The sequence below is a fragment of the Drosophila bipectinata genome, chromosome 4 (genome assembly GCF_030179905.1).
Source record: "Drosophila bipectinata strain 14024-0381.07 chromosome 4, DbipHiC1v2, whole genome shotgun sequence".
Classification (NCBI taxonomy): domain Eukaryota; kingdom Metazoa; phylum Arthropoda; class Insecta; order Diptera; family Drosophilidae; genus Drosophila; species Drosophila bipectinata.
In genome coordinates this window covers 1,115,473-1,137,770 of record NC_091740.1, presented here as the reverse complement: position 1 = coordinate 1,137,770, position 22,298 = coordinate 1,115,473, and the positions used below count along the sequence as shown (strand labels likewise).

General features: G+C 39.1%; 1 protein-coding gene across 1 annotated transcript in view; it reads left to right on the top strand.

Annotated features, from left to right (window-relative positions):
• Nucleotides 1–22,298, top strand: part of gw (trinucleotide repeat containing adaptor protein gawky) — a 223,104-nt gene that overhangs the window by 21,518 nt on the left and 179,288 nt on the right. The window contains exons 3-10 of the mRNA XM_070282455.1: nt 472–1,925; nt 2,599–2,976; nt 3,035–3,325; nt 3,383–3,561; nt 5,619–5,769; nt 5,827–6,023; nt 6,090–6,363; nt 15,513–16,482. Coding sequence (XP_070138556.1) covers nt 472–1,925; nt 2,599–2,976; nt 3,035–3,325; nt 3,383–3,561; nt 5,619–5,769; nt 5,827–6,023; nt 6,090–6,363; nt 15,513–16,259 — 3,671 coding nt within the window. The 3' untranslated portion in view covers nt 16,260–16,482. The remainder of the gene's footprint in view (nt 1–471; nt 1,926–2,598; nt 2,977–3,034; nt 3,326–3,382; nt 3,562–5,618; nt 5,770–5,826; nt 6,024–6,089; nt 6,364–15,512; nt 16,483–22,298) is intronic.

Here is a 22,298-nt window from a genome sequence, read left to right as displayed (position 1 = left end):
TGAATACGACAAAGCAAAGCCTCAAATTCAAAAAATGGGAAATACGAAGGATATTTATTCTGGGCAGTTGAAATTTTATTTTTCCAGTGTTCTTTTAGTAAGAAATGCATGAAATTATCTGCCAAAAAAAATTAAGTCTTATGTTGTCCAGCCGAACAACAGTTTTGCTGGCGGAAGGGTGAGGTTCTGTTGGATTTTATGTTTAGACGGATTTGGAGACATGGTGCCAACACACTATTTATTTCATCATCAAATGCGTCTATATCTTGAATTATTATGCTTTTATTTGCGTTATCTGGTTCGTCTTTTAACAGGTTAACTAAATGATTGGGTGCACATAAAAATGTTCTTGCTTGTTATTATTTATATTATTATTTTATTATTATTTATTATTTGTTCTTGGCTATTTATTTATCCATAATTTATTTTTTTTTAATTTGCTCTACCACGATTTATTTTGATCTTTTTAAGGTACAAGTGGAACAAACATTACCGGAGCAACTGCTGCCCCTGCTGGAGGTGGCAGCAATACCAATAATACTGGAAACGGATGGGGGGATCCTCGGGACATTCGGCCTTTGACTGCAGGCGGCGCTAGTTCAATTGATATACGCAGTGTTGATCATCGGGGAGGCAATGTCTCTGGATCTAACGCTAGTGATCCTCGCGACATTCGAATGATTGATCCTCGTGATCCTATCCGAGGAGATCCCCGCGGAATTTCAGGACGTCTTAATGGAACTTCGGAGATGTGGGGCCATCACCCGCAAATAACTCACCAAATGCAAAACATGAACAAATTGGTCGGTCAAAGTGTAACATCGGCGGGAACCGGGGTTGGAGGTTCAACTGGTCCAGGAATTCCTGGAGGCTCTGCTCCCAATTCCGTTCCCGGTTCTACCAATATCCCAACGCAGTGGGGACCTTCTCAAGCGGTAGGCTCCAAAGATATATCTAAGCAGATAAGTGGATGGGAAGAGCCATCTCCCCCGCCACAGCGTCGGAGCATACCAAATTATGATGACGGCACTTCATTATGGGGACAGCAGCCTCGGGTCCCTTCTGCCAGCGGCCATTGGAAGGATATAAATGATTCAATCAATCGCGGCGCCCATTTGATACGAGGCCAAAACCAGTCGGTAGGCATTGGTATTGCAGGGGTTGGCAATAGCAATGTTCCAGGGGGCACCAATTCCAACAACCCCAACATAAACAGTGTTATTGGGACCCAAGCACGCATAGCATCGGTGGGGGGCGTACAACACAAGTCTGATGGTAGTGCCATGTGGGTACACTCTAACAATGTTAGTGGTAGAAATCCGGTGACTGGAGTTACATCCTGGGGAGAAGAGACCCACAACGTTAGCGTCGGTGCTGCTACTGCGGGTGCAGTACCAGTAAGTAATTGGGTTGACGAAAAGTCCAACACGTCTCTAGTACAGAACTCTTGGAGCGACGCTGGCTCTGTTGGAGTCAATTGGGGAGGAAAGCAAACAAAATTAGCAACAAATAACCCTGCAGCAGGATGGAGTACAACGGCAGGTGTGGTTGATAGCGGAGAACTAAGCTCTGACTGGAACACACACAGCGGTATTGTTGGAAAATCTCAACAGCAGCAAAAGCTGGCTGGTATCAATGTAGGAATGGTTCTTAATGCGGATATGATAAAGCAGAGCAAGCAGTATAGAATTCTGGTCGAGAATGGTTTCAAAAAAGAGGATGTAGAGCGAGCATTACTGAGTTCAAATATGAATATAGAAGAAGCTGCCGATATTTTGCGTACAAACTCTTCGTTGACAATGGACGGATGGCGTCGGCATGATGAGACTATTGGTTCCTATTCTGATCACTCTAACACAAGTAGTGGAGGATTTCCGGGCCGATATCCAGTCGGCAGTTCGCAACCATCAATGTCGTATCCTTCTGTAAGTTCAAATAAAAATAAATTATTTTCAAAGTTTAAATTATTTGTAATATATTGTTAAAAATTTATAAACAAAACCATTTGCACTATTAATTATAAATTTCATAAGCTTACTTCGAAGATAGAGTAAGTTAAAAAAAAACACCATTTTATGTGCATAGTTTTTTATAGTTTATATGCAGTAATAATTTCAAAACCTTTTTGAAAACACCCAGTTGGCCTAAACTTTGTGAATGACATCAAAAAGTTAGACGAAACTACCACGAAAAACAATAAACACACGACAATAAAACAAGAAAGGAAAGCTAATTTCGGGTGGAGCCGAAGTTGATATACCTTTGCAGTTACAACCGGATATATATCGCCAAAATCGGATATAGTTGGCCGATCCTAATGAGAATATCATAATATAAGCAATTTATTACAATACAAAATCTAAAAAAAAAGTCCGATATATATCCGGTCTTAACTGCAAGGGTATATCAACTTCGGCCCGCCCGAAGTAAGCTTTTCTTTCTTGTTTTATTATGACATTTTCAAGAGTGAGAGTGAAATTATTTAGGAAAAATTTTTAGGAGAAAAGAAGAAAAAAAAGACAAGTTCTTTAAAGCCCATTTACACTTCCTTAAAAAATATAAATCATGTTTATGATTTAAAATATATACTTTTTTTAGAATAACCTTATGAATAACATGGCTGGAGGGTCTGTTGCTGGAGGTGGTAATAATAATCCTAACATGACCGCTTTGCAAGTGCAAAAGTACTTAAATCAAGGTCCACATGGCGTAGCTGTTGGACCCCAAACAGTCGGAAATGCATCCGCCCTTTCAGTAGGATTTGGACAAAACGCTTCAAACACAGCAGTTGCAGCAGCAGCATCTGTAAATATTGCCTCTAATTCAAACAATCAACCATCGGGCCAACAAATAAGAATGCTTGGTCAGCAAATTCAGCTTGCTATACATAGTGGTTTTATTTCAAGTCAAATATTGACACAACCGTTAACACAAACTACTCTTAATCTCTTAAATCAACTTCTTAGCAATATAAAGGTAATTTAATAAACATAATCCATAAAAATGTAACTTGAATAAGAAATGTTGTTTTTAGCACCTTCAGGCAGCTCAACAGTCCCTTGCTAGGGGAGCAAATTCGAATCCTATGGCAGTAAATGTAGCAATATCTAAATACAAACAACAAATTCAGAATCTACAAAACCAAATAAATGCACAACAGTCTGTATATGTCAAACCGCAAAATATACCACCAACATCGCAGCAACAGCCACCACAACCACAGCAACATCAATCACACCTTAATAACTCTGCCAACGACTATCTAAGAGGTCACGATGCAATTAATAACCTTCAAAACAACTATCCTGAGCTTAATATAAATAAGGTAATATTATTAATTATAATTTGTAAAATGTAAATAAACTGTTAATATATAATTCAGCAGGGAAGTTTTCAAGGCACGTCCAATCAGCAATCTCGGTTAAATCAGTGGAAGCTTCCAGTATTAGACAAGGATATAAACGCAGAAAGTTCGGAATTTTCACGTGCTCCAGGGGCAACTAAACAAAACATTACGAGCAATGCCGGCAATATAGGCTCATTGGGGCTTCAAAACGATGGGTATGTAAAATTACTAATATACTTATTCACCTTCATGAAATGGAAGTCAAATGTGGTTTGCAATATTTGGTAGGGTATAAAGTAGTATTAACTTCGTCTCTGCCCGAAACTATCATTCCTTTTTTTTTTCCCCCTTTTTTATGCCATTGCAGGCATAAATATATATATCCATAACGGATCGGATACACCATAACTTTTCTGATAGTGCAAATAAACAAATAATTTTGAATAATGGAAAAAGAAACATTCGTTAACCATAAGTAGAGCTTTTAAGCTCTTCACATAGCGCCATAGATTTGACGTTTTGAGGCAAGCGTTTATTTCGTCTGCAGCCTTATTTGTCGGAAATCTTCAGACAGTAAAATCATTGACAGTAAAAACATCTTGAGTCATTGCGTAAAACTTTGAATTTCCGTGAAGTGCTTCTAATACACTTCTAATACCATTGTGCATTCGTTCCAAGTGATGATTTTTGATGCCGCTTAAACTTTGGCCATTTCTGAGTGTTGTGGGATATTACACGTTGGATCTTCAATAGTGTGAGGATTTAACGTTAATTTTAATTCTGAACAGTCCCGATCCGATCTCGCCCGAACAGTTGCTAAAACTAATGACATGACAGTATGATGATATGACAGTATAATGACAGTATCACCAGGGGCATCTAGGAAATATAAACCACCATTTTCATCATCGATTGCCTTCATTAAAGTATCATAAACTTCCTTTTGTTGCTAACTCAAACCCAAATTCGTTTGAACTACCTAATCTAATTGTTGGTGATCACATTCGCGTTCCCCTTCCAATTCTCGATTAAATGCGTCATTCATTTTACGATATGGCTCTAGCATTCCTAACCTGATTCCTTAATAAATATCTCTACATTCATCTCAATATCTTTGTTTCTGGAACTGACACGAATTTGATGTAAAATATCTTCTGACATATTATCCCTGAAAGGATAAAAGGAGGAAAGTATACGGAAAGTTTCTTATGTCCCTCTCCTGGCTCCAGGCTGTTCTGCCGTTCTTGAGTTATAAGTGGTGAAACTCTTTTATATATAGGGATAGATATATATATATATATATATTGATAAAGATATTGATTATATATATAGATATATTGATTTCATTTCTGCCTGACCGGAACACTTTAAGCTTTAAAAACTTTGTTATACGTTTCCGACAATTGTATTATTTGGAAATACATTTTTATACCCTTGCAGAGGGTATTATAATTTTGTCCAAAAGTGTGCAACGCAGTGAAGGAGACAACTCCGACCCTATAAAGTATATATATTCTTGATCAGGATCACCTCCTGAGTTGATATAAACATGTCCGTCTGTCTGTCCGTTTCTACCCGAACTAGTCTATGAGTTTTAAAGCTATCGTCTTGAAGCTTTGCACACACCCTTCTTTCCTTTGCACGCAGTATATAAGTCGGAACGGCTCAGATCGGCCGACTATATCCTATAGCTGCCATATAACTGATTGATCGGAAATGGTATAACTTTGGTGTTACGAAAAACATTACGAAATGCCAAATTTCATAAGGATCGGTCTACTATATCTTATAGCTGCCATATAATTGAACGATCGGAAATGACCCAACTTTCGTGTTTTTGAAGATAGAAAGCTGGAATTAAATACAAATTCTATTTTTGGTTGATCCAACCTACCAAATTTTATTAGGCCGGCTGTATCTCATATTCTATTTTTAGTTGATACAACCTACCAAATTTCATTAGGATCGGCCGGCTGTATCTTATAGCTGCCATATAACTGAACGATCGGAAATGGTAATTGGTAGAAATATCAACTTTTGTATTTTTGAAGATAGAAGCTTGGGACTATTTTTAGATTTTTTATTTTAATTAATTGGTTTTATTATGATGTAATCATAAGGATCGGCCAACTATATCCGATGCTTGCGATATATATCCGGTTTTAACTGCAAGGGTATATCAACTTCGGCTCCGCCCGAAGTTAGCTATCATTTGTCTCAAAGCTAAAAAAAAAAATATTTATTTATTTGTCTTTTTTACACTTTATCGCAGTACATGGTCGACAGGTCGAAGCATTGGTGACGGTTGGCCGGATACCTCATCTGATAACGAGAATAAAGACTGGTCAGTTGCTCCACAGACTGCAGCAGCAACTGTTTATACCGACATGGTTCAAGAGTTTGAGCCAGGAAAACCATGGAAGGTAAAACTGTACAATTGCATAAAGCCGAAACGTATCCAAGCAGAAGTTTATTTTAAGGGTTCTCAGATTAAGAGCATAGAAGACGATCCCAGCATTACTCCTGGAAGCGTTGCTAGGTCCCCTTTGTCCATTAATCCGACGCCAAAAGAAACTGACATATTTAATAATACTGGAAAAAATTCACCGACTGATTTACCGCCATTAAGTTTATCTTCGTCAACATGGAGTTTTAATCCAAACCAAAATTTTTCAAGGTATTTTAAAAATTGTAATGACAAAAAATATAAAAGCTTTTAAAATTTACGTTTATACGTGGGCAGTTGGTCTGACAGTAATCCGCAATGTAGCAATACTTCTGAGCTGTGGACAAGCCCTTTAAACAAGTCATCTCGTGGACCGCCACCAGGACTAACTGCAACTTCAAATAAATCGGGAAATGTTGGTACTACTTCAACATCAACAGCAATAGCTGGCGGTGCTAATGGTTGGTTACAAGCTCGAGGTGCAAGTGTTCAAGCCACAAATACCACTTGGAGTGGAGGTAATGCACCCTGGAGCTCTAGTTGGTTACTTTTAAAAAATCTAACTGCCCAGGTATGTTTTTCTTTAAGAAACTTTTTTACAATAATAGCATAAATTCATAGTGAAAACGAAAAAGAAAAACTGAATTCGGTAACAATAACAAAGGCCGTCAACAAAAAATCTCCACTCATAATTTCACCTGCTCCATAACCTTTAGGCTCCCTTAAACCATGGTCCAAAAAAATCGGTTTCTGTGAAACTGTGAGTGATGAAACCCGTTTGTTTTAGACCTAAAGGGGGTGCCTAAAGACTATAGAGCAGGTAAAATTATGCGTGAACGAAAAAACGTGAAAAAAAATTTGAAATTGTCTGGCTGTGTTACTATAAGCTTATAATTTTTTATAAAAAGGGTCCAACGCTGTGAATGAGACTTTTCCGACCCTATAAGTATATAAAGGGTGTTTTTTTTAGAGGTATAAAAATTAAAGTTTCAATCAAACAACGATGGATTATTCGATTGACATGATTTTTTTTGTATTTGAAAAATGTCTCGGAAAATACATTTTAATTATGATTTTTGGCATATGACCGTCACGGCTGGCTCGGATGTGGTCCAATCTTGACGTCCAGTCGGGAATAACTCTTTATAGCCCCACAGAATGTAGTCTAGCGGTGTTAAATCACAAGATCTTGGAGACAAATCCACAGGTCCAAAACGTGAAATTAGGCGGTCACCAAACGTGTTTTTTAATAAATAGATTTTGGAACGAGCTCTGTGGCATGTTCGCCGTGTTGTTGGAAGTACAGCTCCTGGAAATCATGGCTGTTCAATTCGGGAATGAAAAAGTTAGTAATCTTGGCTCTATACCAGTGGTCGGCACCCCAATACATTAATATGATTTTAACACATTAGTATTTTTTTTTTTTTTTTAATCGTTTATTAACAAAGAAAGACTTAAAACTAAGCTCTAATAAAAAGAAAAAGTGAAAAAAGTGTCTCCTAGGTGCCTGTTCCCTGCGGTAATGCCGCTAGGCCTTGCTTCGCAGGGCCAGGAAATTGGCGTGCTTATGCGCCCCACTACAGTTGGCCTAGGCTAGCCTAGCCTCCGCTCGGAGTCGCTCTAGCCTTCTCAGCTCCTTCATCATGTAGGCGGCGAAGCTGCTCAAGTCTGCCCAGAACTGGGCGTCCTCCAGCAACCTCCTTCCGATGACGTCTGCCGTCGCCACTTCCCCTAGGAGTCTCCGCCTGGGGATCGAAAAACGTGGGCAGTCCAGGACCACATGCTCCGCCGTCTCGTCAACCCCGCATTCAGGGCACCTTGGGTCATCATCGTGTCCGAATTTGAACAGGTAACTCCTAAAGCATCCGTGGCCGCTGAGAACCTGCGTGAGCCAGAAGTTCACTTCTCCGTGACTTCTCTGTAGCCAATTCTTGAGGTCGCACAGTGGTCGATTCGGTCTCGCTAGCCGCATTAAATTAATAACTTCTGAAATATTGGAGATATCTTCAATCGGTTTTTTATTTTCGGTTTGTTACTTAATTTTGCATTATGTGGAAAAAAATGAAATTTATAGTGTTTTTTTAAATTTTTTTTTTTTTATATTTAAAAAAAGACTTCTATTAAATTATTTGTATACTAAAGAAAAAGAGTAAGAAATAGAATTATAACTTATATGTATTATGCAAGAAGCAAATAAGAAACATATACATTGTATACAAAAATTTTATATACATCATACACAAAAAAAATTAAAATTCTGTGAACAGACGATGGCATGTCAAACCAAGGGTATTTATTAACAAAAATTTCGGCAGTTTCCATAGCGTACGATCTGAATGCATTGGTGTTTAAGTAATGTCCACAGGACAATGATCGCAGGACAATGCTAAATCGGAATATTAAAATTTGTTTACTCTTTTTATACGCGCAGCTAAATTTGCAAAAAATCTTCGTGCAGTGTTTCCATTGTTAGTACTTTCAGTACCGGCCGTACTTCCAGTTCTTATAATATCCCCGGTAAGCTCCTCGTCAGCATTCAGCTTAGACACAATTCTTGATGTATTTCCGTCCTTATATAGGCTGCTACTTGCAGCCAACAACAATACATCCGTCGAGACTTTCTCCGAAATGCCTGATAGTTTGTTGATTTGAGTTATTCTGTATCACTCTGAAATAGTTTTCTCTGGGCGTCCAACATTTCTAAATGATGATCTTTCCATCAACACCTGAGGCGTGTCTAGCCATTCTTTATTCCTTTTTTTAAAAGCTGCCTTATTTATATCGCATTTCTTCCACTAATGGACAAGCCCACTATTAAAACTACTATTTTTCAATTTTGCAAAACTCCTTTTCGTTACAATCATATTTGATTAGCTTCGCCGTGCCATACTAAGAAAAGTGCGCGCTTCGACACTGACATTCTTCATAAAAAGTGAAATAACTTGTAGATACGCAGGACTACGCACTTAATTTTTGATATTTCGGACAGATAATAATTCACACTTTAACAAATAATTGCAACCAGAGTGAATACAGGTGAATTTGTTAAGTTCTACTTTACGAAAGACTGGTGTGCGCTCTATTCCGCACATTGTTAATACACTCCAAATCCACTACAATTTATAAGTAACACATATACTGACACGTCACAAGCACAGATTTTCTATGTAGCACATACCTTAATAGTTGTTAAAAACCAAACTTGCACTAGAATAATCGTAAATTGCACTATTTATTCAAATATGCAACCAATAAGTAAAAGGGCGCCAAAATTGTAAATATCAACTGCTGAAACATATGTTGACTTTGACAGTTCACAGCTGATCATTAGCTTATTGATGAGCTTATAAAACATCAATTAGCATCTAATCAAGGTGTATACTATCGATAGGTAAACTTAAATTAACGTTTATTTAAATTTGCAAATCATAATTAAATGCCGCTAGCGAGGCCAAATCGACCACTGTGGGTGGTCTAGTTGGACTAGTTGGTGGGTCCATCGTCCCTTGGTCGACTCGTCCCACCTTTGTTGCCACTTCTGTATACTCGAAGCTCTCGAGATCTCTTTCAGCCGACGGCGTGTCGCTGCCGGAGTTAGCCCGTTCAGAGCTACTAGAGCCTGATATAGCTCTTTACGCTCCGCCGCGAGCAGGTCGAATGGCACCATGCCTGCTATGACGAGAGCTGCGTCGTCGGAGATCGAGCGGTAGCCCGAGCACACCCTTAAGGCGCACAGTCTATATGTGCTGGTCAGACCTTTGGTATACGACCTTGTTTTGGCTGCATCAGCCCACACGGGGGCTGCGTAGAGCATCGTTGCGCTGCAGACGGTCTGGAGAAGTAAACGACGTCCTTGCTTCGGTCCCCTACAGTTGAGGACGATCCTCCCTAATGCTCTGGCGACATTCGCCGCCTTGCGATTTGCTACTGCGAAGTGCTCCCTGAAGCTAAGCCTCGTGTCCAGCGTTACTCCAAGGTGGCTACCGCGATGTCGTCCGCGAATCCAACTAGGTGTGTACGTTCCGGGAGGTCGAGTCTGAGGACCCCGTCGTACATGACATTCCAAAGGGCTGGGCCTAAAACTGAGCCTTGAGGGACACCACAGGAGGCCGCATGCTCTCGGATGACTCCACTCGGCTGCTTCGGGAAGAGGTGCTCCACGATGGCTCTCATTGTTTCGGCATCTTTTGGAGCGATCGGCTTTGCCTGCTTCGCTTTCTTGACAACTGTCCGGTAGGCCGATCCTCACGGATCTTGCTCTGCAGCGTCGCACATCTCGAGAAAGCACTTAGTCTTTGCCTCCTTTATCAGCTTCTTCAGAATCTTCCTCTTTGCCGCGAAGTTCTCTCTTTTTTGTTCGAAGTCCGGCCTTCCTCTGGCTCTTTGGTGCAACCTTCTGGTTCGGAGGCACTCTCTGCGGGCATGGGCTATCTCCGGGGACCACCAGGGCACCGGTTCATGGTGCCTCGAATGCCCACGGCTACTCCTCATGCTGGCTCGGCAGGCCTGTAGAACCGCAGCCATGGTGTTGTGAACATCGCATTCGACGTCGCCTGAAGGATCTGGAATCCTTAGTTCCTGTGCGAATTTTAGCGGTTGTAATGTAGCCGGGTTGAATCTTGGTGGCTTCGCTGCTGTGGAAGCTTGCTCTCTATCCTCTATGTCGCAGACTATGTATTTGTGGTCGCTCGCAGTGTAGTCATCCCTGAGGGACCACGTAGTCCTCCGAAACAAACCACTGCTGCAGAAGGTAAGGTCCACGATTGAACCCGCCTTGCTGAACGTGTTTTGGGACCCGGTGTTCAGCAGGGCTACGTCAAGAGTCGCAAAGGTCTCTTGGAGGGTTCGACCCCTAGCGTTGGTGCGCGATGAGCCCCAGTCCTCCGCCCAGGCGTTGAAATCGCCAGCGATCACCACCTGGGATCTGTGCCTTGCGTCCTGGGCGATCTCGTCTAGTGTGTGGGTGAACTGCTGCAGTGTTAGGCGCGGGGGGAGGTAGCAGCTATAAAGCCAGAACGCGCCCACTTTGGCCCGGACGAAACCTACTCTGTGTTGTATACTTTCGGGTTGTCTGCCTGGCGCCCAAATAGCCGCTGTCTTGGAGGAGTCCAGGATGTAATTTTGCGTCTCGACTTTTTTGTACGGCTCACTTATTAGGGCTATATCTGCCCGCTTCTCTTTTAAAACCTGCTCGAGTAGGCTATGGGCTACTTCGCAGTGGTTTAGGTTGATCTGAATGATCCTCATACTCTGCTTTGTGTCGCTGCATCTAGTTTGCGGAGAGGGCATCTCTTGCTGCCAGCTACGTGGGCACGCTCTGCATTGTTTGCAGCTGCACAGAGGAAGCACTCAGCCGCGTTTGTGCAGGAAGCTACCTTGTGACCTGGCTTACCGCATCTAAAGCACCAGTTGCTTCTGTCGGTCCGCTCTTTGCAAAAAGCGGCGATGTGCCCGAAACTGAGGCATCTGAAGCAGCGACGCTGGGCCGAGCGCTCCCTGACCCTGCACATGGTCCATCCTATCCTAATCCTGCCTTCGGACAGGATCTTCGATGCCAGGCTCGGCTCCACTCCCAAAAAGGCTACCTGTGTTCCAGAGAAGCCAGGGCGAAGGGACTTCACACCTTGAGCGAAAACACATTAGTATTAGTAACGAGTATTAGCAGAATGTAGGCTGTGAGCATGACGTTTCACACAATTATACTGTGTGTGTGTGGCAGAGCTCGGGCAGAGAAATTTCCTACATAGGACCGTTCCGACCACTGCTGTATACCGCTCACCATCATAGTTTTTAAAGAAGTACGGACCAATGCTTCCACCGCCACCATAAAGCGCACCAAACAGTCAGTTTTTCTGGATGTAACGGTGTTTTGACATACACTTAAGGGTTAGTTAGCTTCACTCCAAATGCGTCAGTTATGTTTGTTGACGTAGCCATTCAACCAGAAGTGCGCTTCATCGCTAAAACAAATTCGCTTATGAATATCGGGAACAATGGCAATCTCCTTTTGGACTCATTCGACGAATCTACACCTTGCTTGATGAACGTTTGGCTTCAATTCTTGCACGAGTTGGAATTTATAATTATGCAAACCAAGATCCTTCCGCAAAATCTTCCATAAATGGAAGGGCGACGATTTTGTCGACGATGAAATGGACGTAGTGCGCGATACGTATTCCGCACACAACCATTATTTTCGAAATGAAATCGCACTATTTGGAAGCGTTGTTCAGGCGTAAGTCTATTCATGATGAATTGTCAAACCAAACTGAAAATCAATCACGGTCGCCATCTTGACCAAGAATGCTCACTTAAAGTTCTGTACCTCTTCTATATGTATAGAAGATGTCTTCTGTGCAGAAGTGCAGAAGTTACTGCTACCCAACATCGGGGGTGTGAGGCCGTTCGGTACGCGTCGATCTGCCGACCACACCTCTTGTGTGGATTTGCCCTCGGAGGCTATAAAATTACTTACTAACATTCCGAACTTAGTGTGACAATGTGATAGCTACGTCATTGGAAATGATTCGCATTCCAAAATCGATGAGGTAAATCATAAGGTTCTGGATCTGAAATCCCTTTTCGAAAGTCTTAAAACCAAAGTGGATTATGCCTTGGTAAATGAGGTCTCTTTGGCTGAGGTGCATGTTGTTGCTCCCCCTTCTATGCCTACCAGCACTGGGAGTAAAAAGGCTACACTGGGCCAGGCCTTACCGGTATCTAAGTTGGCTGTCCCGCTTCCCTACAGTCTTCAATGATGACTTTTGGCCTATGTCGGTAAAAGTCAGCCGGTTTGTGCATAGAGAGCTTGCTAAGGTTATTGACCTCTCGGCGTTTCTTCCTTTACCACAAACGCGATCTGGAAACGACCTGGCACGGGATTCGCCTTGCAACTGGACACCCGCTGGTCTACAGTTAAGTCTAATGGAAGGTTCTATGTGTCTTCGTCAGCTATCTTGCAAGCTATGCGTATTGGATATGCCTCCAAAACGCACCAGTACCATCGGGAATGAGGACGAAGTTCGCATGTTGGCGAACATGCTCGCCTGAGGATGGGCCCCTTAATACTAAATATCAAGCTCATACTGGAATGCTAGACGCAGGAAAGAATCAGATATAAATGCTCGGTGTACCTGTTGTCGTTGTTGGTCATTTGTTTTGCGTCTATTGACTGTGAAACGTCGTGGTTGGCGCTGTTATAATCTTCTGACTTCATTGCGTTCAGCTCGTGTATCTTCTGGCTCTTCTTGATGCAATTGCGCTATTCTAACACGGACATCAATATTTTGATGCTGGATTTGTTTTTAAGTTCTTTCGGATCTTCTATTTCGCATGTTTCGAGATCTACTTGTATCACGGCTCAAATCACCCCTCTTGCGTTTTCTTGGCATTGCTCTCTGTACAAAACACTCATAAATAGAATTAATGTATTTACTTAATGATGAAGGATTTTTGCCCCAGTTTAAATTGCGTGAGTTTGTCAATGTGATGGGGTAGTAACTCACTTTATATGCGATTTTTGGTATGTCGAACAGGATTTAAGAGAATGAAAAATAGATGTTGGCGGATTCTCAGACCTACTCAATACGCTCACAAAATTTCATGAGAATCGGTATAGTCTATAGTCGGTATAGTATACGAAAATTTTATATGTAAGATAGCTCCCATAAACATCGGATTTGACTAAAATTCGTTTTATACCGTTTAAAGTGTGCAACGCAATGAAATAGACATCTGCCGCCCTCTAAAGTATCTAAAGATCAGGTTCACCTTCTAAGTTGATATGATCATAGGAGTCTTTTAAGAGAATCGATTTTCGATAAATTATATTTTTTATACGACTTAAATAATACGACTTACCCAATTTTAGAAGAATTGGCCGACTTTATCCTAAAGCTGCCATATTTTTTTTTGTTGTAACATTTGAAAGTTTTATTTACAATCTGTCCTCAGTTAGGAACAATAATTAAGTTTTTTAAGTGAACCTTGACAATAGGAGTTTGATAAATACAAGCTATGAATCTAAAAAGTTAATTTAGTAAATCCAGTGGATGCTTCCTCTTGGGACTTCTGATGGTGGTGCTGCTGTCCAGCAAATTGGTGGCACATGTGTTGGGATGTCTTGTTAGTCTGTCCTTGTATTTAGCGGCGAATCTTCTAACTTCAGCGCTGACTGTAGGGATGCCAAGTTGAGCATGAATAGTCAAATTGTCATGGTAAGGATGAGCCCCAGATAGCGTCCTGAGAGCTCTGTTCTGTGCCAGCTGAATGACTTTCATATGGCTTGGACTCGCTGTACCCCAGTTGGATACCATACGTCCAAACATGCTTCACTATTGACTTATATATTAGTAGTTTTACCCTCAGCTTCAGGGTTGACTTTCGTCCAATCAACCAGTAAAGCCGCCGCAGCTTTTCCTGTACTTGCTTTCGTTTGCAAATAACAAAAATTGTTTTTAAAAATTTAAATATTTTTTTTTGTTTCGAATAAATTGAAAAAAAAATGGTGGCTGTGCAGCATTGCTTCGTAGGCCTTCAATATAAAAAAGTGACAAAATTGTAAACAAAAAAAAATAAGGAAAAAAAAGTCATACGTATGTCGATAGATACTGTGAATATTCAAAATCGATCGGTTAAGATTTGTTCGAGTTGGTTTCCGACAGTCTCAAAAACAGTGGTTTCGAGAAAAACGCGTTTAAAGTTTTAAGTACTGTGGGATATACCTGTGAGGCATCGCCTCAGAATAGAAAATTTTGTCACTTAGACACTTTTGCGGGACTTTATCTTCGGGTATGTTATTTTTAAGACCCTAAAGAATATTTAAGCAAACAATTTTTTTTTTAGATTTTTTAAAAATGTTACTTAGATGTCAAATACAAATAACCCCCTTTAATACAAATAACAAAAATTATGAATATAAACTAGTATTTTTTCGTAAAGCCTTTATTGGCTATAACAGCTTCACACCTACGTGGCATGGAGTCCACCAAGTCCTGGGAACGCTTGAGGGCAATCTGCGCTCACGCCTCCTGTACTAATTGCCAAAGATTTCTTTGCCACATATCGCTTGATGTCCCGCCATAAATTTTCAATCAGATTTAAATCCGGGAACTGTGCTGGCCACGACATTACATCAATGTTTTATTGACTAAACCAACTCTTAGCCAATTTTCTGGTATGTTTTGGGTCGTTATCATGCTGGAATGTCCATTTTAAGGGCATATCACACTGTACATAAGAAGGCATAACATTTTTAAGTATGCCCCCATAGACGTGTTGTTTTACCAAGAAATGGGATTTTTCGGTCCATTCGGAGCGCACTATTCTTCGGTCCTCAATATCGGTGGTTTTTCGCTTAAGGCTTCCACTAATACTTAATGGACTCCATTTTGGTAGAGCAATTTACCTTATCTTGGATTTCTTTATAGGTTTTTTCCTGCTTTCTAAACTGAACTATGAAGTTCCTCTTTTACTCTTAACAGCGACGTCCTCTACCCACTAAAATTAAAATTTTGTCATGGTTATTGTGTATTTTCATTTAAATTATATCTAACTTAGCTTAGAACTTAGAACTTAGCTTTCCTTTCTTGTTGAATATTAAATTTAATATTTAATGTATAAATGAGTTTACATAAAAATGTATTATACATATAAATGTGTTACACAAAACTTAAACAATATTCTAAAGCATTTCATTCTTCTGTATCATTGTAATTTTAGATTGACGGCTCTACCCTACGTACGTTGTGTATGCAACATGGTCCTCTTGTGAACTTTCATCTTTACTTAAGTCAAGGGATTGCCTTATGTAAATATACAACTCGGGAAGAGGCAAACAAAGCGCAAATGGCATTAAATAACTGTGTTCTTGCCAATACTACGATATATGCTGAATCTCCTAACGAAAATGAGGTACAGAATATTATGCAACATTTGCCCCAACAAACAGCTTTAGCCACCACAACTACAAGTTCCGCTGGTACTGTCGTAACATCATCTAACAGTGCAAGCAGTTCAGTACCCAGCAGCTTATCTGGAAACAGCAGCAATGGAAATGGAAATGGAAACAGCGGGGGCTGCATCAACAATAGCGGTTCTAGTGGAAGTGTGGGTATTAGCAATTCCAATGCTAATGTTGTAAGCTCAAATCTAGTAAATGCCAGTGGTTGCTCTGTTTCAAATCCTACCGGTGGGCCTTCTAATACTGGAACAGTTGGTTCGGTTGCCGCCAGTACCACGGCCAATGCAGCAAACGGTGGAACAGGTACTACCAGTAGTTCTGGCCCAAAGAGTAGTGCAAACAATGTTTCTTTATCTGTCAGTCAGGCTAGTGGCTCTAACAGTAACAGCTCTACTTGGCGTCAAGCAAGCCAAAACCCACCCCTTCAAAATCAGAGCCGGCCTTCGGGCAGAGAAGCTGATTATGATTATATATCTCAATTTGTTTGTTCCATTGTTGATGATTAATGATTAGCGACCAATTCCATTGGCTATTGACCATCGACTATCGCATTCTGTGACTCAAGACACTCACCCAAAAGCTTCAAATAATTGATACTAAGTATATGTATGAAAAGCAAGACCATGTGAAAAATATAAAAGTGGATCGACTGATAGAAGAATGGACTTAGATTTTTGTATGCCCGTAGATTTATTTTTCTTCGTCGTTCATAGAGCTAAACTTGTATCAGTAAGTTAAAATTTAACCCAGAAAGAAATATTCGATATATAGTTATATATTTATGTATATGTTGTCAATATTATTGAATTTTTGAATCGTTTGCCGCCTAAAAAAGGTATATTGTCGTATTTGAAAAAAGGGTTTTGACTTTAAAGTCTACCAATTAGTTATGGGAAATAATTCGAAATTGCATACATTCAAAACTTTCGAGTCTTAATAAATAAAATAAATATACCCAAATGAATGAAAATGTACCTTATGGACCATTTAAACTAGCAGAAATGGCAATAGAGTGCTGGTAGCATTCAGGGACAATGTGGTACGAAATAATTTAATTTTTATTCCTGTCAAAACTTGACATGCGGACAAATAAAGTATGTTAGATTTGCATATATGTATTTTAATTATGTACATATGTATAGATATGTCCTATTTTTCCGCTTATGCATGGAACTATTCGTGAGTGTTTTTTGTGTTTCCAATAAGGATAAATGCCTGTGTTATAATCATTATAGGAAGTTATAATCTTATTACGGTATTGCTTTCGTCAAAGCATTCCCACCGAAAATTTCGGTTATACATTAAATTAAAATAAAAAATATCAACGAAACTTTTGTCTTTCCATATTTAAATCTTATATTTGTGCGGGAATCAATACAAAAATATTTCTGTCTTCTTAAATTTCAAATTCACTTTATTATAAAGTGTTTTTAATTTTTTAAAGTAAAAAAGCTGAAAATCTTTAGTGGATAAATAATAAGAATTTAAAATACATTCGTAACTTAATGAAATAATTTACATTCAAACTAACATAACCCATTTCTTTATAAAAATAAGATGAAGTTTAGTTAACGTTTAGATGCTTTCGAAAAAAATAAAGGTATGCAAGAAATAAATGTTAAAATAAAACCTTAGAGAGATAGTTAGAGATATCGATAAAGAAAATCAAACTCTTGCTCCATCCAAAATTAGAAGGATGATACCCTAGCGAAAAAAGGTTAAGTGTGATAATCCATTAATTTTCATAGACGTGTCACTCTACCATTAGGCTAAACAAGCTTATAAACATAGAGGGTACACGTTTCAAGGCAAAATAAAATAGACGTGAGAGTAAACTTTTGTGATTTTAAGCGTTACTAACCCTTAAGAGCTCAAAATAACTTATTCAGCGTTTGAATAAGTCACTGGGTAGAGAAGTGGGCCAAAACTTCGTGATAGATATCAAAAATGTTACTTTTGATCCAAAAACGATAATAAAAAAAATCTCTAGTCGCTCAGTTTGTGGCAGTAATTGTTTCTTATTCGATAGCTTCAAAACGGATCGTTTGCGAGACTTTTATAATACATATCTCTAGCAAAAAGATTTTAATATCATTAAAACTAATTATATGTTGTAAGGACGACACAGGCCACGTAGGTGGTATATAGTAGGTATCTATGTCGTATTTTTTCATTAGAAAACTCGTATTTTTATATTGAATATAGTTGACTAGTAAAAGAATTAAAATCATATATAATAATATTTATATATCTTTTATATTATATTATAAGGTTGTCAACAAGTCTTGCAGTATTTTTATTGAATTTTTAATTGTTCATAAAATTGATAATAATGCAATTTAATTCAAATATGCGCCGTTTTGTTCGATGACGAGTTCTCAACGAGATGCCAATTTCATAATGCCCCTCTTATAGAAGGAGAAAAAACTCGGAGAATTTTTACAGGACTCTCTTGAGGCCAACTTTCGACTACCAAGCTCGTTCGCCATGAACAGAAATTAGTTGTAATCAATTGGTGCGAGATCCGGAATATACAGTGGATGCAAAAGAACCTCCCATCCGAGCTCCCGGAGCTTCTGGCGCGTCACCAAAGATGTGTGTGGCCTGGCGTTGTCCTGATGGAAGACAATTCGGCCTCTATTGATCAAAGATATCCTCTTTTGCATGAGTGCTGCATTCAAGCGGTCCAGTTATTGGCAGTACAGGTCCGAATTGAGCGTTTGCCACGGGGGAGATGCTCATAGTGGATGATTCCCTACGAATCCCACAAAAGACACAGAAGAATCTTTTTGGCCGTCAATCCAGTCTTGGCCACCGTCTGGGTAGCTTCACCGCTTTACGACCGCGACCGTTTACGCTTCAAGTTGTCGTGACCCACTTTTCATGGACAGTCACCATCCGCTTCAAAAACGGGTCGGTTTTGTTGCGATTTAGCAGTGATTCGCATGCGTCGTACGGTTAAAAATGTTTTTTTGCGTAAAGTCGTGTGGCACACATATATCGAGCTTCTTTTTGAATCCAAGCTTCTCCAAATGGCTTATAACGGTTTGATGACTCATGCCCAGCTCTTGCCGATGCTGCGGCTGCTACTATGCCGGTCTCTTTCGATCAATTCAGCGATTGTATCGCAATTTTCGACGGCAGGCCTTCCAAAGCGTGGCGCATCTTCGACCACCACTGCACCAGAGCGAAAACGTTGAAACCATCGTTGTGCAGTGGAAATGAAAACTGTATCTGGTCCATAAGCTGCACAAATTTTATTGGCAGCATGAGACGCATTTTTCCCTTTATTGTAGTAGTGCTGTAACTCACTGTAAGACAAAACAAAAAACAATAAAATAAACCCGTGTTAGAGCGCGAAAAACGAAAGAGCTGCCCAAAATAGTATATCTTGAACCGATGCGACGAATAAAACTAGAAGTACGCGCTTGCAAAGACACCGGAAATACCGCAAGACTTTTTTGACAACCTTATATTTTCTTTAAATACAAATCTAAAATCACGTCAAGATCTCAACCAGTTTTACGCGTCTCAAAAGTAATACAATATTACTTTACAGATGTAATATACAGATGTAGATGGTATGCAAAGGGTATTATAATTAAGTAAAATTAGGAAAACCATATTTGGCTACCTTATAGCAGAATATTTTTCTCCCCGAGCTCTGCCTCGCACACAGAGTACAAACGTAAGAATCGTCATGCTTGCAGCCTACTGTTATTCCTTTCTAATACTAATGCATTAAAATCCTCGATGTATTAAGTCCCGACAACAGCACTAAAGTTCAGACGCGCGGCAAAAAATGGCAAAAATGCACAATCTTCTGCTTCTTGAATTGTGTTTATCAACGGAAATATGTTTTTATATGAAAATTGGACAACAATTTTAGAAGTATCACATTCGACTTCTTGATTTAAGGGCCCAGGATAAGCAAAAAGGAAATATAAAAACAATTTTATATTAAACAATATTATTTTTCTTTTAAACAATTTTTCAAATTACAATTTTGTTTAATCAAGTCTGTTATTTTTTAAACATCTTAAATAAACCATTTATAGCAGGGATGCCCAGCCTCATTGCTCTCGGTACTCCTTTGTTTTTGGAATTGCTCTTTCATATGGGAAATGACATTTCATATACGTGTGTTGCTCCCAGCATAGGCAAAGGGTAATTACAATAACAATTTTTCGGGTTTTCTCTATTTTCCTCAATCGTGCTAATCCGAATGCATTTTGTTGTTGGAGTGTCGGAAACTTTTCACTGCAAGAAATTCATTCTCTTTTTTGTTTCTGCCAAATTGGTTGACCTAAAGCAATAAATTTATTCTTCGTAGAACATTTTTTTAAGTAAGAAGCTCCGCAACTTTTTTCATAGTATAATATTAAGCTGTTGTACAAAATGAAGGGTCTTTCTTTTAGTTGCTATAATAAAATTTATTTTTTTATTATATTGATTTTTTTTAACTCTTTTAATTTTTCAGTGCACCCACATGGATGGGAAAAAAAATTCTCGCACCAATGTAGTGATGGTATTGATACCATCATACCATTGAATTTATACATTGGTATTGAAATTTGTTCCGCCGTATGCTGAGCTTGGGCACCCCTGATTTATAGGCTTATCAAATGTTTGTTCTAAGAAAATGTTGTAGAAAAAAAAATTGTTTAAGTGTACGAATAAGTTACCACGATTATTATACATACCTTTGCAGAGGGTCAAAAGTGTGCAAAGAAGTGAATGAAACAACCCCGACCCTATAAAGAATATTTTTTCCTGATCAGGATCACCTCCTGAGTTGATATAAGCATGTCTGTTTGTCTGTCTGTTTATATACGAACTAGTCTCTCAGTTTTAGAGCTATTTAATTGAAATTTTGTGTACACCCTTCATTCCACAGCACGCAGTTTATAAGTCGGAAAGGCCGGGATCGGCCAACTTCATCTTATAGCTGCCAAGTAACTGATAAATCGGAAATGGTATTTTGTAAAAATACAACATTTTTGTAGAAAGAAGTTTGGGAATCTTTTTAAATTTTGTATTCTAATAATTGCATACCCTTTTTTATTATAAAACAAGAAAGGAAAGCTAACTTCGGGCGGAGCCGAAGTTTATATACCCTTGCAGTTAAAACCGGATATATATCGCAAACATCGGATATAGTTGGCCGATCCTTATAAGAATATGATAATATAACCCAATTTATTATAATACACAAACCAAACCTAAAAATGTCCCAAACTTCTATCTTCAAAAACACAAAAGTTGGGTCCTTTCCGATCGTTCAGTTATATGGGAGCTATAGGATATAGTCGGTTGATCCTAATGAAATTTGGTAGGTTGGATTAACTGACCAAAAATAGAATCTGTACTAAATTCCACCTTTCTATCTTCAAAAACACGAAAGTTGGGTCATTTCCGATCGTTCAGTTATATAGCAGCTATAGGATATAGTCGGCCGATCCTTATGAAATTTGGCATGTAATGTTTTGCCAAAAAATGTCAAATTTGAACTCTCTAACTTTAAAAACGTCAAAGTTATACCATTTCCGATCAATCAGTTATATGGCAGCTATAGGATATAGTCGGCCGATCCTGGCCGTTCCGACTTATATACTGCGTGCAAAAGAAAGAAGGGTGTGTGCAAAGTTTCAAGACGATAGCTTTAAAACTGAGAGACTAGTTCGCGTAGAAACGGACAGACAGACGGACATGCTCATATAAACTCAGGAGGTGATCCTGATCAAGAATATATATACTTTATAGGGTCGGAGATGTCTCCTCACTGCATTGCACACTTTTGGACAAAATTATAATACCCTCTGCAAGGGTATAATTATGAACGAAGTAAGAGAGACATCTCCGACCTTATAAAGTATATACAGCTGTTTTCAAAATAATAGGAGTGCTTTTGCATATGCACTTGTCCCTTCTGTAGCAATGTTATGCGTTCATTTTTTTCAATTTTATTTCTTTTTCCAAATTTGTTTATGGATACACATTCTGAGGTACCGTTATTTTTTCATTTTACTATATTCGTGTATATTCTTCATCTGTTTCTGCGCGAACTATTCTCCCAGTTTTAAAGCGATTGACTTATAGCTGCCATATAACTGATTGATCTGAAATCCCATATCTTTGGCGTTTTTAGAGTAAGAGAGTTAGGAGTTCTAAGAGAGAGTAAAAGAGTTGATAGTAAGTTGGGAGTAAGAGAGTTCTTTGAATTCTATATTGATAGTAAGTTGGGAGTAAGAGAGTTCTATGAATTCTATATTTGACACAAAAATACGACCCACCAAATTTTAGAAGGATCGGCCGACTATATCGTGTTCCTGCCATATAACTAACAATTCGGAAATGACCCTTTCGTGTTTTTAAAGATAAAAGGTTGTAACTTTCTACAGATTTTATTTTTCCACAATTAACAATTGCATTTTTTTAAATTTTGTATTCTAATAACACACTGCGACAGTGATTTGGAACTTTTGACAGACCTAGTAGGAATTGTTCATTAGGTCGAGTATAGTATAAAACCATGTTTGAAATTT